The following is a 17,513-nucleotide window of genomic DNA, read 5'->3' as shown; positions in this document are numbered from 1 at the left end:
TGGGGTTAAATAGAATATATCAAAGACCTGAAAAACATTACCTTACATGAAAACAGTACTACAGGAAACAAAATATAAAAACCTGTTTTGTGAATTTAAAACTGACATACATTTATTTAAAACAAGACTAATGTAAACATTGCTGTTGTGCAAGGAAGTAGTGTCTACTAGGATAAAAGGTTGTAGAACCACAACAACTGGAATCAATGCTCTCAAAGTCTTAAAGAAAGACAAGTAATAACATTCTAAACAAGTCCTGGAAATAGGATGTTTGCGGTTTGTTTAAAAAAACAACACAACTCATAAAGCAGCATTACCTTAGTCAGAGTCACTGATGAAGTCAAAGAGCTGCCAGATGCCTCTCTGATCATTTATGGCATCAGTGTTGTGTTCAGACTTTGCTCTCTTCAATTCAGCTTTCTGGCATTCCATCATCATCATCTGAGAGCTGTTGCTGCTTTGGGACCATAACCAAGGATTCAGGTGCTGTTCAGATTCAGTCCTAATTGGACATTCCTGCTGAGGTTGTAGATGGTTCTCTGAAACAGTCTTCTTGCTTGTTTTCCAGTAGACATTGACTGTTGGGAAAGGGACCATGTTTTCTTGCTCATCATCATGCTGGTTCTCCTCAAATACATTAACCAACGCCATCCTGTTAGTAGACCTCCTTTGTGGCAGAATCAGAGCTCTCTTCTTCCTCCTAAAAGGCTGGATTCTCTGTCCTCTCTTTGAAACTTTTTTCTGCCTGGATATTTCAGTCCAGTTTGCTGAGGCGTTCTCATCCATATTACCCAAAGATTTTAATGGTTCAAAATGCACAGAGGTTCCAACCATGTTACCTCTTATAGGAGCTTGAATAACAGCACTGACAGCAGTAGGGCTTGCAGCACTGGTCATAACTGAGTGGGTGCAGCAAGTCTTCTGCCAGGTACTGGGCTCAGACATCTCCACTGCGGTGTGATTAAATGGCCGTGGATTCTCAATAGGCTGATGGCTTAAGATCGGCAAAGATTCTCCTGTGCTGAGCTTATCTAGACATTTTGCTTCAACAGGCTCCGCAATTTTGTCTACCCTTTCTTCTGGGTGAGTAATGTCCCCACTGCACACCCTCATACTTTTAAAATAACACTTCTCCTCCGAAATGACACCAAACCTCTCCAAAAGATCAGGTGATGTCTGGACAGCGTTTTCAATCATTCTGACATGGCTAGTATGAGGTCCACTGAAGTGTGCAGTCATTTTAGTGCTGAGCAGAGACAGTATCTCTCCAAGCACATTCTGCTCCTTACTCTGTTCTACTCGCAGCAATTCCATATCCCGCTGGAGACCAAGTACGATTGTGCGCAAACCTGTTATAGCCATTGTAGCCTGAATCAAGAGAAATCAAAGAAACCTCCCTCAGAGTATGCTAACAATGTGAAATATAAAAATGGACATATTTTCTGATGGGTTTTTTTTTTTTTTTTTACTTGGGTTTGTCATATAACTCCATATGACAAAAATAATATCAAAACAGTAGTGGCAAGCAGGAATAGGAAGAAGTTGTTTCAGGGTTAGTCTTCCTCTGAAACCTCATGTTACCTAAATAATAAAAAAGACAATCACTGACATTTTGGCAAATAGTCTAATAACTTTATGGTCATGTCCAGCATAAAGTACATTATTATTTAGCAAGCTATTTTTCATGCTGATATAAGACCAGGTCTTTGGTTTAAGTATTTTTTCTATGAGTGCAGAGTTGTCCTCAATCAGTAACTGATGCTCAAGTAATCTATAACAAAATAACTGGCTGGGATCTCAGTGACTACTGACAGAGTTGCTCTCCCCCCCCCCCAACAATAGATGTAAACAAAACTGGACAGCACTTTCTATCAATACGCTGCGCTGAGCTGCCACTGCATGGTCACTAGTTCAAAAATATGTGGTGGCTGGCATTGGAGAAATACATGTGGAAACCTTCTCATATCAATTATGCCTATAGTGGAATGTGAGTAGGAATGTCATCTTCATCAAAATGTCATGATGGAAGTATTTCTTTAATAAACAATAAAAGATCATGTAACTCATTAGAGTACTTGAATTTTATGCAGCAGTTATGTGATCAATTGGAATGCATTTATGATTGCAATTTTTGATTGAGTAACTTGACATTGTGAATCCCTTGGGTGCAGGAAATGTACTTTTTTAAGGCATCCAAAGAAACGATCAGTATAGCTCAGGCTTATATCTCTCTACCTCTCACCTTATTCTCAATGTCCTTCATCTCTGTATGGGTCTTGGTCTGCAGATTCATCAGCATTTCAGTTTGACTTGATATGCTCTCCTTTATTATGTCTAAATCATTCCAAACTGTAGTCAACAAAATTATAATTGCAATTAAAACATGTACAAGGAGGAAAATAACATTGACTAAACAGAAAAATCAACTTTCTACCATTGTTTATTTCTGAGCATTAGTACTCTCTACTGGACAAAAAAACCCCAAAACATTGATTTTCTAAATGTTACTAACAGCATGACCTACATGAATGAACGCGCTAGACAAATGTAAAGACAAAATACTAAGTGACAATATTTACTTGTTTTTTTAAAACTATCCACTCCTTCAGCTACAGCTTTTCGGGTAATATCACAGTTTCCATCAAAGCAGTTTAAAAACGTCCTTTTGATCTGAAACAAAAACCAGATTACTGAAACATGCGTAAAAAGGAATTTCATAAAAAGGACACCCACAACATGTCTATCACTTACATTTTCCAGATTTTCCTGCAACTGTCTGATGCCCTGAATGAGAATTTCACTGAAAAAAGAAACTGTATGCATCATCATGGTGGATTTTACTTGTTAGTAATTTTCTAATTACAGAATTCAATGAAGTGGGCCTTTAATCACCTTTCATATCATGCATAGGGTAATAACCTCACCTCTCTTTGGCCTTTCGCTTCTCCTCTTCAAACTTGTCTAGTATGCCCTTGGCTTTCCCACCAGTGCTGTGTGTTGCGTTTCCATCTCCAAATAGCAAAGGCTTGGAGTTGTAACTGGTTGATACCTTCATTTCATTTATCTGTCAGGATTAAGCCATCATAAAACCAAACTGCTGCAAAGCATTTGAAAAGGAAAATCTCCACAAAATGCTTAATATTTACATCTTATGTTTAGTCAGTCATTTTGCTAATGCTATTTTTCAGAATTACTTTAATAAAGTGATTAAAAATACATGAAGAATCTGAAAACATTTAAGACCTGAAAACCATTAGTTTTACCCTGTTTTGATTGTGTGCAAGTGTAACTTGCATTCTCAGTTCAACAGTACAAAAAAAGACAGAAACAAACTATTGGGTTTTTTTGGTTTTTTTTTTACATTTAGCTAGAAAGAACACAATTGAGCATAAATTTTACACAGAAAGAAGACAGCTCCCATACATCCTATGCAGTTACAATCAAACGCAGATAAGGAAATGGGTTTTAAAGGTAGGAAGGGCAACTACTAACTTATTAAGTTACAGAAACTTACATACTAAAATACGTTAAATCATACCTCCTGTGAGCCCTGTCGAGAACTTTTGGATGGCCCACTTATGTCCTGGGGAAAGCTTTGAGAATTATCGGGCCAAAACTGAGATCCAAACAAAAACTGAGAATCAGTCAGGCTGGAGTAGTCACTGGTGGAACCAGTTTTGGTCCCCCTAATGAAATGAGACAGTCTGTTGACGTGCATATTGGCTTGCATAAAAGGAGGCCATTATTACAGAATGACATCCACGTGTAAACCTAACCAACAGCTAATCATTAATGTGCAGTACATTCCTTCAAATGGTTTAGACATACTTTACTTTGTGTAAAGTCAAAATTCAAATTATGATAAATGCCAGATTAAGATGTAAAACTCAGTTGAAGACTTACATACAGGTTGGTGGGATATTCAAAACATCCCTTATGTTCCAAACGTTAGGCTTCATTTGCAATTATTTCTGTGTTTAAAAAGAGACGTTAGCTAACAAGATAGCTGGCGTCAACATCGCATAGATACCAAGAAAATTAAGCGAATCAGAAAATTAATAACTAGCTAACCTATTATACAGTCCCATTTAGTTAACGTTAGCTAACATAGCTTAGCTAGTGTTAGCAAGTTAATTAGCCGTTAGCACAGTTATTAACTTGCTTGCTATCTGGCGTTATCGTCCATTTAGCGAACAGCTAACTAGCTAATTAGTTCATTTTGGTTACTAGCTAACCTAGCTGTTTAGTGATAGTCAACAAACCTTAGGGCTGATGAGCCAATATTTGACTACACAAAGCTATGAGACTTACAAATATATCTAAAACAAAAATATTTGGCGTTCTCTGCAGTGACGGTCTTCGACGGTTAACACAAATAGGCGCGACACTATTAGCTACACGTGACAGTACAAATTAGCTAGACGTGTTTTAAACGACTCAGCATCTGTTACACCCATTAAAAAGTTTGTTTGTTTTTTACATTTTTTTTTTTTTGCCTAGTTATATATCAGAAATTATTTGGGAATTTACTTTCGGACTATAGTCGAAATTCGACTTTGGATGCTTAAACCTTTGCGGGTTTGATCATTTACTAGTTTGCCATCAATAATTGACTGCGAATGGGTGGGGGGTGTCGCCTCTTCACAGACGTAAAGAAATTAAATGATGTAAAGAAAACTGAAAAATGTTTAGTAAGTCATAAATACATGATATGTAGGCCTATTATTCACCTATTCTACTATTTACTTCAATAAATATACATTATAAAATTATCAAATTTTGACCTGTGTTAATGTGTCTTTGCCCGTGCCTCTCTAAACGAGGAACTATCCTGGGAGTACCACCTTGTCTATTAGCTATATGAAAATACTGGCAAGAATCTAACAATATGATAGTTAGAATCCAATCAAATCACCCAACCCATTGCATTTAAAGATAATCCTCAACCAACACATCAGTATTAACTGGGATATTCCAAGCTGAAGATATCAAATACAGTCGGGCCTCTGGTAAATTTTCGTAAATTCTGGTGATTTTCCCTCTGGTAAAATCTATCTGTCTTGCTGAACATAAATGTTTGAAGTAGCCAAACTCGTGGAATATAGAGAAACAACTATGCCCTAGAGTCTCAGTGGTTAAGGTACTCGACCAGTAATCAGAAGGACGCCAGCTCAAGTCCCACTGCCAACACCGCTGGTGCTCATGACTCTTGAACTACTGAGCGTGGCTTTAGTTGGGTATTTATAGCTAGCTACATGATCTCCTACCGTTAATGCCCGTCGTGAGCAACGTTTTTTAATCTATCTACATTTGATACGCTAACTACTTCAACAGCATCACCTGTTATAATTAACTTTAATTTTAAAAATGAGCGACTAAACAAATTTATTCGCCTTTAACGATGGCCAGCTTTCGTTTTTCATTGTTTCTGCTGGTTGAGTCCATTGAACTGAATCGCCACCTGGTGGCCGATTAACTCTACTGAGGATTTTGTTTTGCCGCGAAGAGTTCTGGATGGGTAAGGGGAAAAGCAAAAAAAATCACAGGGGAGCTTATGGCTGGCTAACAGCTATCATGCTATACCAGCTTCGACCACGAGGTAGAGATTCAGATTTTTTTTGTTACCCATCAGGGCAGCTACAGCAGAGAGAAAAAAATGAGGGACAACTTTGACTCCAGAACACACTATTTTTAAAATACCTTTCGTGGCAGGTAGAGTAGGGAGAAAGACTCCAGGGTACCCTTCAGTTAGACAAATACAAATCTCTAGGATAGGCAGTTCCAGGAATGGCTACAGTGCTGAATATTACTTTTGTTGCTCCAACATCACTGATTTACATCATCATCAGCTAATCACCATGTGCTTCACGAAGAGAAGTAACTCTGAACCTACTCATGTTTGGCTATACATTTGATGAACTGGGTTAGTTCTTGTATTTCCTTAAACATTTATTTCAAAATCAGAAATTCGTGTGAAATTTAAAAAGCATTGCTTTTTTTCAAACTAACACTTGGCAAGGAAAAACAAGTTACATGATAATATCAAAGCACTTTTATTTTGGCAATCAATTTAGAAAACAGGAAGTGCACTGTGGACACGAATTTTACAAGCTGTCATATTAAGAAACTTGATTGAGATGTTGAGAAGGTAAGTGTTTGTTTTAGGTCTTGAGTGTCTGCGTAGTGAGAGTCCTCAAATGCAACGGATTTATTCCGCAGTTATTTATTTTTGTTAGATATTTAAAGTGTATTAGAGATTCAAAATAGCTAGTAAGCTAACATTAGCCATCTAACTAGCGTTGGCTAGTGTAAGTGACCTGCCTAGCGTTCAGCTAGCTAGCAAAATAGCTTTTAATGCTAAAGTTTACTAACGTTTGCTGCCCAACGGTTACTGGTTTTATCAAATGGTCAGTTTGCCAGTTGAAAAATACATTGAATTGTAGTTCTTATTTAGGGGGCGTTTTTTATTTTGAAGGTAAGGTTTATAATCGTTTGCATTAGTGTAACATTACTGATAGATGTGCCCTCTTGCTAGGGTTCAGGAGTGATGGGATCCACTTTTATAATTTGGTTCTGTGAATAAATGCTACTATATATTATTTTTATGTTGGAGCAATCCTGACTCAGTTCGATATGATTCCCAGGACTAGCCTCACCATGATCAGAGTCTACTTCATCATCGCGGTGGCACTTTTTGTGTTAGAAATTAATGTAACCCAGGTACCTATCTTATTACCACTTTTCTTTACGGAAAAAATGTTATCACTATAAAGTTGCAGGATTTTACTATTGTGTTTACTGTTTTATTCTTATACATTGAATACCCCACATTTAATATAGCAAAAAACAAAACATTTCAAAAGGCTCAAAGCAAAAATGTATGCACATAAGTCTTATATGATTATTTGCCTTTAGATATCAAGTTGACCTTTTATGATGTTTTTATCATCACTATTAAGTAACAGGTTTATATGTTATACACATTAAAACAATGTGTGTGTGTGTGTGTGTGTGTGTGTGTGTGTGTGTGTCTTAGGCTGTGCTAGAAAACACAGATAATTGCTGTGGGAGAACACAGAAAATGAATGAAACCTGTGCAAACAGCACACGCTGCGATTCTGGTATAGTATCCATTTTATTCTGCATTTTGGAACCAGTGCCAACTATATAGCCAGTCTGTTTAAAACCAAAATCCTGAACATCAGTGAACACAATACATGTAACTGTCCAAATTTACTTGTTAAGCTTTGAACACTAAAACTAGTTTTTAAAAAGACACAAAACCTTTTTTATGCTCTAATACTAAATAGTTTTAGAGTGCTGATTTTGTATTTATTATTGTTTTGAACTGATCACAGTTCACCATTCTTACAGTGATGTCTGGTAAACACAGTCCAAAACCTGTTAAGGAAATGAAAATGCTTCTGGCCAGGCTTGAAAAATCAGTGTACCCTGGGGTCTCAGAGTCTGCTGTTAAAATAAAATAATTAAAATGATACTAAGATGCTTTTAACATTTAAAATATATTATTAATATAAGCTAAAATGATATGTGAATGGCAGGTAAACAGAGTATTCACTTAATGTCTCTTCTCCATTAGGGTGCCTCCGTGTTTTGGAGAACAACACAGTTTTGTGTGTGCCATGTGTCGCATTAACTTCTGAGATGGAAAACATAACACTCTGCAACTATAGTAAGTGTTGCATGTGAGAAAGCCAGGTAACCAAATAAGCTGGGCTATGAAACTCCTCTTCTGCTGTTTCACATTTCCCACACAGTCATACTGAATGATTAACTATGAAAAGAGTATTAGATTTATGGCATTTAGCTGACACTTTTATCCAATGTGACTTACAATTATGAATGAGTGCAATTTGAGCAACTCACTGGCCCAATGGTGGGGCTTGAACTGGCAACCTCCTATTTACTAGTCAAATACCTTAACCACTGAGCTACTACTACCTGCCTGGTGTGCTTATGTATGTACATAAATTATGCATTTGGTTTAGCAAAGCTATATACGCTGAAGCCAGGTAGGTTAGCTTGGTTGTTGTGGAAAAGGTACAGCTTATAAGATGTCATAACATGGCCAATAACAAAGCTTTTGTTATTTAAATAGCAATAAAATGGACATTGTTATATTGTACTGTCCTGGAAGGCATTTTTTATTTTAAATATCTAATGACTGTCTTTCTAAATGATAAAACCTGGCTAATGGATACTTTTAATTTTTGCATTTCTTTTTCTCCACCAACTCCCCCCCCCTCCCCCCCTCTATTTTCACCCTTTTCATTTCACAGCAGGGACCAAGGATCACACAACAGTGTTCACTATAATTAGGATTGGTAAGATCCCAGCACTCCTAAGTTATCATCTGTTAAATTTATTTCTCATGTAAACAGCTCTCCAGGTAGCCAGTTGTAGCAGCTGCATTAAATCCAGGTGGGAGTATGTGGATCTAGATGTATACACTCCCTGGCCACTTTATAAGGTACACTTTTTCAACTGCTTGTTATCTAATCAGCCAATCACATGGCAGCAACCAAATGCATTTAGGCATGTAGACATGGTCAGGATGACCTTACTGAATTCAACATCAGAATGGGAAAGGAAGGTGATTTAAGTGACTTTGAATGTGGCTTGGTTGTTTGCACTAGATGGGGTGGTCTGAGTATGTCAGAAACTGCTGATATACTGGGATTTTCACACACAACTATTTACAGAGTTTACAGAGGGTTTACAGAGAATGGTCAGAAAAATAAATGTTCTCTGAGACAATTCTCTAGGCAAACATGCCTTGTTGATGCCAGAGGTCAGATGAGAATGTCCAGACTGGTTCAAGCGGATAGAAAGGGGAAAGTATCCCCAGTAACCACTCATTACAACTGAGGTATGCAGAAGAGCATCTCTGAACGCACAACACACTGAACCATGAAGGAGATGGGCTACAGCAGCAGAAGACCACACCGGGTGCCACTCCTGTCAGCTAAGAACAGGCAACTAAGGCTATAGTTTGCACAAACTCACCAAAATTGGACAATAGAAGATTGGAAAAATATTGCATGATCTGATGAGTTTCGATTTCTGATGTGACATTCAGATGCTAGGGTCATAATTTGGCATGAAACATGGAACAACATGAAAACATGGGTCTATCCTGCCTTGTATCAACAGTTCAGGCTGGTGGTGGTGTAATGGTGTGGGAGATGTTTTCTTGGCACACTTCGGGCCCCTTAATAACAAATTGAGCATTGTTTAAATGCCAAAGCTTACCTGAATATTGTTGCTGACAGTGTCATCCCTTTATGACCACTGTACACTCATCTTCTGATGGCTACTTCCAGTAGGATAACACGTCATGTCACAAACCTCAGATCATCTCAAATTGGTTTCTTGAACATGACAATGAGTCCACTGTACTTAAATGGCCCCTATAGTCACCAGAACTCAATCCAATAGTGCACCTTTGGGATACGGTGTAGTAGGATGTTTGCATTATGGATGTGCAGCTGACAGATCTGCAGCATCTGCATGATGCCATCATGTCAAAATGCACAAAAATCTCTGTGGAAGATTTACAGCACCTTGTTGAATCTATGCCACAAAGAAATAAGGCAGTTCTGGAGGCAAAAGGGGGTCCAAATCAGTAATAGCAAATGGTACCTAATAAAGTGGACGGTGAGAATAAGTATTTTATATATTTTTTGTTGTTACTAAATCATCACTTGCCGAGCATTTTACCGAGCATTCTTCTTATGCAACATGGGTGAATGATGTCCCCTGAAATACACATGGATTTGTGAAGTTGAAACTTTTCCTATGCAGTCATTAACTTGTTTTGTGAATGTGATTGTTTCTTGTGCAACCATAGGCGGTCCAGGTGTAGCCGCCTCTGTCCTTCTGGGAACTCTGCTGATCAGTTTATTCCTCATTCTCTCTGTTGCCTCCTTCTTCTACCTCAAACGCTCCAACCGTCTGCCCGGTGTCTTCTATAGGCGTAACAAAGGTAATGAAATGTAAATTAACTAAATGTGATTGTGAAGCCCACAGCTAATTGTAAAATAAGACAGTAAAGACACTGATGTAAATCTTTTAGTTGGGCCTGTATTCTTCTAAACCAGTGTGGTTAAAGTTTATTTTAACAAATTTAAATTCCTGAATGAAGATTGTCTTTTCTTTTTATTAGCTTTCATATTTCAGCCCAGTGAGACGGTAAGAACATATTAGAATTTTACAAAAAAATTATATGTACACCTTTTAAATTATTTTTGCCCATACTACCATCAGATATTTGATGTATATTAAAGTTATCATTTAATAGAGCCATAATTATTTCATTTAAAGGCTGTCATGATACCTGCAGACACATCAGGTGAGAAGACCTTTTGTTTATCTGTTTAATGAACCTATGTTCTTTTGTCAATAGCTGGGTCCTTATTTCCAGACTATACTGAATTGGTTTCTTTTAAAAATTAAAATAGTTAAGTGGTGTTTTTGTAAAGAGGTGTTTTGTTGAAGGCTTGTTTAGTTTTGTTCAATCAATCTAATCTGCAGTGCGCAAACCAAGGTATGTCAGGAGAGAGAGGCCCTCGGCAACATCAGCAGGCAGCAGTGCTACCATGGCAACTGGGTCAGCAACAAAGGTGTATAATGTAACCATCCAGTAGGCTCTAATTTCTGAACGTAAAGGGAAAGGTATTGTTTACTTCTCTCAAAGATTTATGGGTTTTTGTTATTGTTTATTTTTGTTGTTTTGTTTTGTAATTTAAACAGGCTATACATATAGTGAAGACACAGTATCTTTGTAGACATATTTTCCTTTTTCTGAATAGGAAAATTCTTCTGCTGTTCACTTTTCTTAAAACTGTTCTTGATGCACTATGAGTATTTTTGTGCTTTATTTTGGAGGTTTAACACTGATTGAGGTATTTTCATAAACCTTTTAACTTATATTTATTACAAATATTTTCACATGATATGTTTGACCATGTGTGCAGTGGCAGACAGTGGTATTTGCACGTGATAGTTTTTTTTTTTTCATCTCCTCCTGGCTTCTTTAGCAGTCAGCAGCCTTTATGATTTAAATTTAAAAAAAACTCACTCCTTTAGAATTAGTGGCCTGTAGATAGAGAGTACATTTAGGCCTACCGTTAAACAAAACACACCAGTCATTTTGTGGGTCTAATTTTGTAGGTTAGTAATACAAGAATGTTGGTCATACAAGAATGCCACATAAATAATACTGTATTACTAAATAGGTAGTCATAGTAGTTATACTGTATGCAAGTCAGAAAATACATTAAAAAACTCTTAAACCTCAAATTCTTTTAAAAATGTACATTGCATAAATGATTCTACCAGCACTCTTGCAGATAATGGCTATATGCATCTATTTTTCTTATTTGGGGGAAAAGTGCCAACTTGTAACCTAATGCTCAGTATAAGGTTCTCCAAATGGCTTACCAGACATCCGATTAGAGCAGTAGATTTCAGCCAAATAACAAGCTTGTGACAACAGAATGTTTGCCTCAGTATGTACTTCTGATTGCACTCTTATTTAAATGATCTTTCCCTACCCTCTTAAAACCAGACCTGACCAATTTATTTTGCATTTGCCATGTTTATTGCCATAGAAACACAGTGGAGGAACGAGCAGGGGCATGAATGTGATCTGCTCATTTGTTGTGTAGATGATTGTATTTGCACAGTTGATACCATTAAAGTGCCAAAAAAGAATTGTAATGTACACTGTGGTGTCTGTACACAAGGGCTAGAAATGTCTATTTGAATTATTACATTTTGTAGATGTTAGAAGGTAGTATTTTGACTATTCATACACTGTGCCACAGCATTCCAGTTTATGTCTATATTTTTACTTTTATCCTTTTTTCTATTTGTGGTTTTCTTAAATTTGAGCATTGGCTTTAATTTTTGGTATACATTGTATTTGATTTTATGAAGTTATATATTGGAATGATTGATTTTTCTGGATGTAGGTTGAACATTAACAAATATATTTAAATCTAAAGCAAAGGACAAAATGTGAGTTTGTGTAAAATGTAACTGCTGAGGATATAGCCACTGACTGTAAAGCTTAGAGGTCCCATTGCCATTTTTATTAGCTGTTGTGCAGCAACTTGAAAACATGTACAAATTGCTTTTATATATTGATGGATTATAGATTTATGATGTTGTATTGTTTGTTTGTTGGTAACTATATTAAATTGTAATTATAATTAAAAAAATAAACCTCATGGAGTCTGATGTTTGTAATAATAAAGCTTTCATTTACATTCAATAAATCAGTATTCTATTCAGGTTAATCAGGTTCAAGTTATTTAATTTATTTTTGATTTTTTTTTTTTCTTTTCATTTTAAGGCTTGATCATTTTGCCTCATATTCAGTTCCAAAAAGCACTGTTGTTTTAGTTACAGCTAGGGAGACGTAGCCTTCCTTAGTACTCAGTCAGTGCTGGTCCTTGGATACAGGAGCCTTAACCTACTGGCAATGTGTTTATTCTGTACTGCGCAATGTGGTGTGTTTTGAGATTTTGCTTGCCTTACTCACTTTCTTATCCTAAGATAGAACTATAAACTTATGTCACATGATAAGTCATGTATGATTTACCAAATGTTCTGTGTATGACCAGATTTCAGCATTTACATTGTTACAATAGAGTTTAATTAATTTAGTGTGCATCCTGTAAGTTCAGGATAAGCAGTTTGGATGTGCTATTTTCCCTCGGTTTTATGACTAATGTATAATAAAATGTAAGTACATCTAAAGTGCTTTTTTTCAGAGATTAAAAAAAAAATTAAGTAAAATTGTAATCATTACGGTATGTGTATATGCCTTTAGTAAACGATGCAAGAAAGGCAACTGAGGGACTTTGATCTCATAATCAGCTCAAACTTCCTGTAAAGGAACTAGAAAAGTCCATAAAATACACCTAAACTTGGCCCTCTTCTCTCAAACGTCCTGTTTCCTATGTCTTTTCACCATTATTTTGATAATTAATTAAACATACTAATGCTTTGTCACAAATAGGAACCATTTGCAAGACAAGTGGGTTGAGTCTGAAACTTCACATAGATTTCACATAGTAATGTCATTATTGAAATAATGCAATGACAATATTTATTGTGCAGCTCTACCTAAAGTAAAAGGTAATTACTGAAAATGATGTATGAACAACACTCAAGCAGTTTGGGATGATAAAGTAAATATACATCATGAATGATCTTAAATGAAAACTACATTACTTTCCTCACCAATAAATAAATATTCTCAGGCATGTATGAATCCACCCACAGTTCTATACATGTGTAGATGTAGCTTATTCCCCATTTACATCCAGTGGTCATTCTCAGGCAGACATCTAAATCTGGAGGAAACAAGTAAAAATCTGCGGGCTGTGTAGTGCTTAGATGAATTCCAGGCAATGTGATGAAATCTATTATTCTGGAAATCTGTTGTTCATTGTCAAAACACAGATTTTTTTCCTCCACCCTAAAACAATATGTTTACAGACAACAAATCTTCTGGGGAGTATGTTGATGGAAAAAGGACTTCTCTGTAAGGAAGCGATAGGAAATGCAAAACATTACTTATATAGAACTTACTTACCATTAGTCAAATATTTGGCTGCTATTATGCAAGTAAGCAATCAATATGTGTTTATTAGTTTCTGTGCATTAAAAGTAGCGGTAGGGTGCAAGGTTTTTAAATAATACCATAGCAACTTATTGGAAAAATGTACTTGCCATCATCTGTGAACATAAAGATCCAAAGTAGTGCTCTATTAAGGTATGTCTTACATACTAAGGTTCCTTCAAAACCCAAAGTAAAGAAGAAAAATGTAACCATATGGGTTAAAGAAAATTATTAGAAGCACAAATTCTTAAAAACATTGGCTATATCTTAAAAATCACCTATGTAATAAGAAGTTGTGCTATAAACGATCTATATTATAGTAAAATAAATAAATTATATATATATATAATAAACAATTAAAATAATATTTTTATTAATATGTTTGTTTCTTCAATAGGTTTTTGTAATATTTTTTAGGTTGATAGCATTGCATGTATTGCATGTATAAAAAAGAAAAAAGCAGATATTATTTATAGCTTCATTCCAGTACAAATACTTTCACTGTCTGTTTTGGCTTTTCTAATACACATTTCTATACAATCCGTGTGATTGTGGGAGCACATGCAAACAAACTTTAATGTCCCTCACAACTTTCCTTGTATTTGACCTCTCCCACTCTAGAGAAAAGATCTGTTTATCAGAAAAGCAGCCTTTGTTCTCCTCAAATTACATTTATATTATGGATACACAGACAGTTATCAATCTTATAAGGTGATAGGAAAACCTTTAAAGTCCTATCAGTGGAGTACACAACAGATCCTTGAGGATGTTGTACTTGCAAGTCTCATATGTCAAAGCATCCACAGACTGGAATAAACCTCTGTGTTTAATAAAAATGTATTGACAATATCAAATTTCAGCACATTCTTTACATTTAGGGATACACAGTGAGGAGCATGGAACAAGCAGTGTATCATAAAGTCATATTTTCACTTAGTCATGCATTTCGTTAAAAATCCTGGAAAATCTTACTCATGGAAAAAACATAAAAGTGCTTTGTCATTCTTTTAATGCAGTATTTGAAAATATGTCTGTGTGTGTGTGTGTGTGTGTGTGTGTGTGTGTGTGTGTGTGTGTGTGTGTGTATGTTTGGGTGTGTATACAGTGAATGCTATCATTTTTTAAAAAGTACTTCCTTCTTCCATTTATCATTGCTGACCTGTTTGGCCCAACTTGCATGCTGGGTCTGACATTAGTGAATGAGGGAGGGAGAGAGGGATGGTAGTATGTGTGCTTTTAACAGTAAGGAAAGAAGAATATCAGATCAATAGAGTAATTCATTCCAGATGTACATAGATTATCTGAGGCATATGAATACAATGGACTAAGGGATTAAGATCAGTTGATGATTTTGGAGAGTGAGGCAGAGCAAGACATTTTCAGGAAATATAATTGTTCATTCTTTGAAGAATTTTTGTGCCCTGATTTATTCCGTGGAGATTCATTCGATGACAATGGTGAGCAATGCAGCAAGAACTGTTTATGCAAGTTTCTTGGCTCTTAAAGTATAATAAAAAATAATATTAATATTAGTAAAAACATTCATTATCATGTGGTCTTGAAGTGAACTGTTCCTCTGTAAATAAAGGCTAAAGTATTATTTTTGACAGTTTTAAGAAGAACCAGGTATGCTTTACATTACTGAAAATAGTCTTACATTTTTTTGTAAAGGGGTTCAACAAAAACAGTCAAGAATAGGATAAAACAAATATTAAATGTTTAAAGTGACTGCTATTTTGTCAATTTAATTTGCTTTTCTACTTACTCTTTGTGGGTAATGTAATTTAACCTGTATTAGATTTCTTCTGCATACAGTCTGAAGACTGGCTTATCTTACCTTAGCATGAATGGAAGTCTACTGCTAGCTAAGAAATTCTAGAGTTAATCTGAAACTGAAAGTTTTATAGTTAATCTATTCCATGTTGCCTTTAAATAACTCCACTGATCAACATAAAATCAACAATTTAGGTTCCTTGTATAGCAGAAGATAGTAGGATGCAGGTAAAAGCAACTACACCTTCCCAAGCAATGGTGCACCAACATGGGACAGCACTCCCCAGTGACAAGGATGACCGTGTCTGGGATGCTGCTCCTGAATGTTCCATCTGTTTCACCTCATATGATAATGCCTTCAAGACACCTAAGGTTCTGGAATGTACTCATACTTTCTGTTTGGAGTGCCTGACCCGCTTCATCACCATTTCACCAGAGCAGGAAGGAACTCAGATCACCTGTCCTCTTTGCCGACAGCCAACTTCTGTACCTGAGAGTGGACCACCAGCTCTGACCACTAGCAAAGATATCCTAGACCAACTCCCTAGTTACCAGCAGCAAGAAGAACATCTATGGCTTGACGGAAAGAGACTCTGCTATTCAAATCCAATGACACCTGACTCAGTCTGCATTTATATTGGTGGAGAAAACCAAGAGAATGAAAACAGACACCGAGAAAGGGAAAGCTGTGGAAGGAGACTGCTGCACTTCCTTGGCTTTCATGGCAACTGGAAGCAACTGCTGATTTTTACTCTGGTGCTACTCATAATATTTTCCATCATTCTTTGGCCCATACAATACATTTTAAGGTAGCAAGCATGGCTTCTGAGTACCTACCCTACAGCTTCAACCGGAGGTGTTAAGTTGTGCAGAGAACTTAATTCATCTGGTGAACTTTACACTTAATGTTTGGGTTTGGTCTTGTGACATAATTGATCATTCATTCAGAGGTATTCACACAGTGGCATAGTTGCAGGAAATTATTGCAGGACTTTAACATTAAATAAGAATTGCTATGTGCAAGATTGCATTGGACTTGACCAGACTGCTATTCCCAGCTTTGGTGTGAATGATCTGAAGAAAAAATGTCCTTAACAGAAACAGGACATAAAGAGACACTGCTGTGAGGTGTTTGAATTATAACATTATAAAAACTTTCAAGATCACTTATGACAAAATTTCAGTCTTTCTCTCTATTTTATATTCTAAAACATTTCCATAATTAGAAATTGTTGTAATGTTAAAATTTTGTATACATCCAAACAAATGTTTGGACAGGAATAATATAGGTACACTAAATATAATTATGCTATTACGGGGAAAACCTTTTTCTACACTTTTATTTCTTAGTGACCTGATAAAGTTTAAAGTAATGTTAGATATACCACTCATAGGTACCTATAAAAGTGTTATAAAAAAGTGTCATTGCCTTATTTAAATAGTTTAATTTAACATTAGAAATTAATATTTTGGTATATTTTCTCTTTACTCTGCTAACAGAGTGCAATCACAGTGTAATTAATATATTTTTGTAATTGTGTGTTGATAAGAAGTATCTTGTGTGTGATGCTTTCCAAATACTTGGGATTTGCTAAATTTGCGTGAAAAAAATAGTGATATATTAAAACCAAGCAAATGCTGGATTACTGATTGATCATGCAGCTTTATCAGATCCAAGAATTTTCTCATGTAATGCTCCTTAAGCCATGAATTCATCTTATAAACTACATGACTATGTTGGTAAACATTTATGTCAATGAAATGACTAAGTCAATGACTAGAGCTTGCTTGGTTAAGACTCGGGCTATGTCACAGAATTATGTTGGTTATGCTAGTTATGGGTCTGAAGATCTAGATCTCTGCAGGTGATGGAGGTAAAAGAAACAGTGGGAACCACATTGAAGTAACTAGATAGTAATCTGCCAATAAGGCAAGTTAGAAATTTGAATATTGAATATTGGTAGTTAATAGATAATAAGCAGTCATGGATCAGTTCTCCTGATGAGTCCTATTTTAGGGTGTGTAACAGAATGCTTGTCATGGAGCAGCAGAACATATGCAGCTCTTCATGTGACACATGGCTCTA

At 36.0% G+C, this 17,513-nt stretch overlaps 2 protein-coding genes across 3 annotated transcripts; both read left to right on the top strand.

The window, feature by feature from the left end:
- Positions 1-5,668: 5,668 nt before the first annotated feature.
- On the top strand, positions 5,669-12,837 carry c7h1orf159 (chromosome 7 C1orf159 homolog). 2 transcript variants are annotated; one of them, XM_081718420.1, is made up of 10 exons: positions 5,669-5,923; positions 6,075-6,148; positions 6,645-6,720; positions 7,037-7,121; positions 7,601-7,693; positions 8,304-8,345; positions 9,872-10,006; positions 10,187-10,212; positions 10,345-10,372; positions 10,555-12,837. In XM_081718420.1, the coding sequence occupies exons 1-10, from the start codon at positions 5,915-5,917 to the stop codon at positions 10,665-10,667; spliced, it is 681 nt and encodes a 226-aa protein (XP_081574546.1). In that variant the 5' UTR covers positions 5,669-5,914; the 3' UTR covers positions 10,668-12,837. The 2 variants fall into 2 exon arrangements, with proteins under 2 accessions (XP_081574546.1, XP_035380245.2); XM_035524352.2 differs by having other exon boundaries at positions 5,674-5,923; positions 8,301-8,345.
- Positions 12,838-14,847: 2,010 nt separating this feature from the next.
- LOC113575955 (RING finger protein 223) lies at positions 14,848-17,104 on the top strand. Its single transcript, XM_081718219.1, has 2 exons — positions 14,848-15,111; positions 15,623-17,104. The coding sequence occupies exons 1-2, from the start codon at positions 15,103-15,105 to the stop codon at positions 16,238-16,240; spliced, it is 627 nt and encodes a 208-aa protein (XP_081574345.1). The 5' UTR covers positions 14,848-15,102; the 3' UTR covers positions 16,241-17,104.
- The last annotated feature ends 409 nt before the right edge of the window (positions 17,105-17,513 follow it).

Source organism: Electrophorus electricus, chromosome 7, assembly GCF_041902795.1.
Source record: "Electrophorus electricus isolate QZ-2024a chromosome 7, ASM4190279v1, whole genome shotgun sequence".
In the NCBI taxonomy this organism is placed as follows: Eukaryota; Metazoa; Chordata; class Actinopteri; order Gymnotiformes; family Gymnotidae; genus Electrophorus; species Electrophorus electricus.
The sequence above is the reverse complement of the archived record's forward strand: the minus strand, read 5'-3'. Positions and strand labels throughout refer to the sequence as shown.

Coding starts and splice junctions, on each gene's coding strand:
- c7h1orf159 (XM_035524352.2), top strand. Junction 8,346..9,871: donor GTTCACTATAATTAGGATTG/GTAAGATCCCAG, acceptor GTGCAACCATAG/GCGGTCCAGGTGTAGCCGCC. Junction 10,373..10,554: donor GATACCTGCAGACACATCAG/GTGAGAAGACCT, acceptor TCTAATCTGCAG/TGCGCAAACCAAGGTATGTC.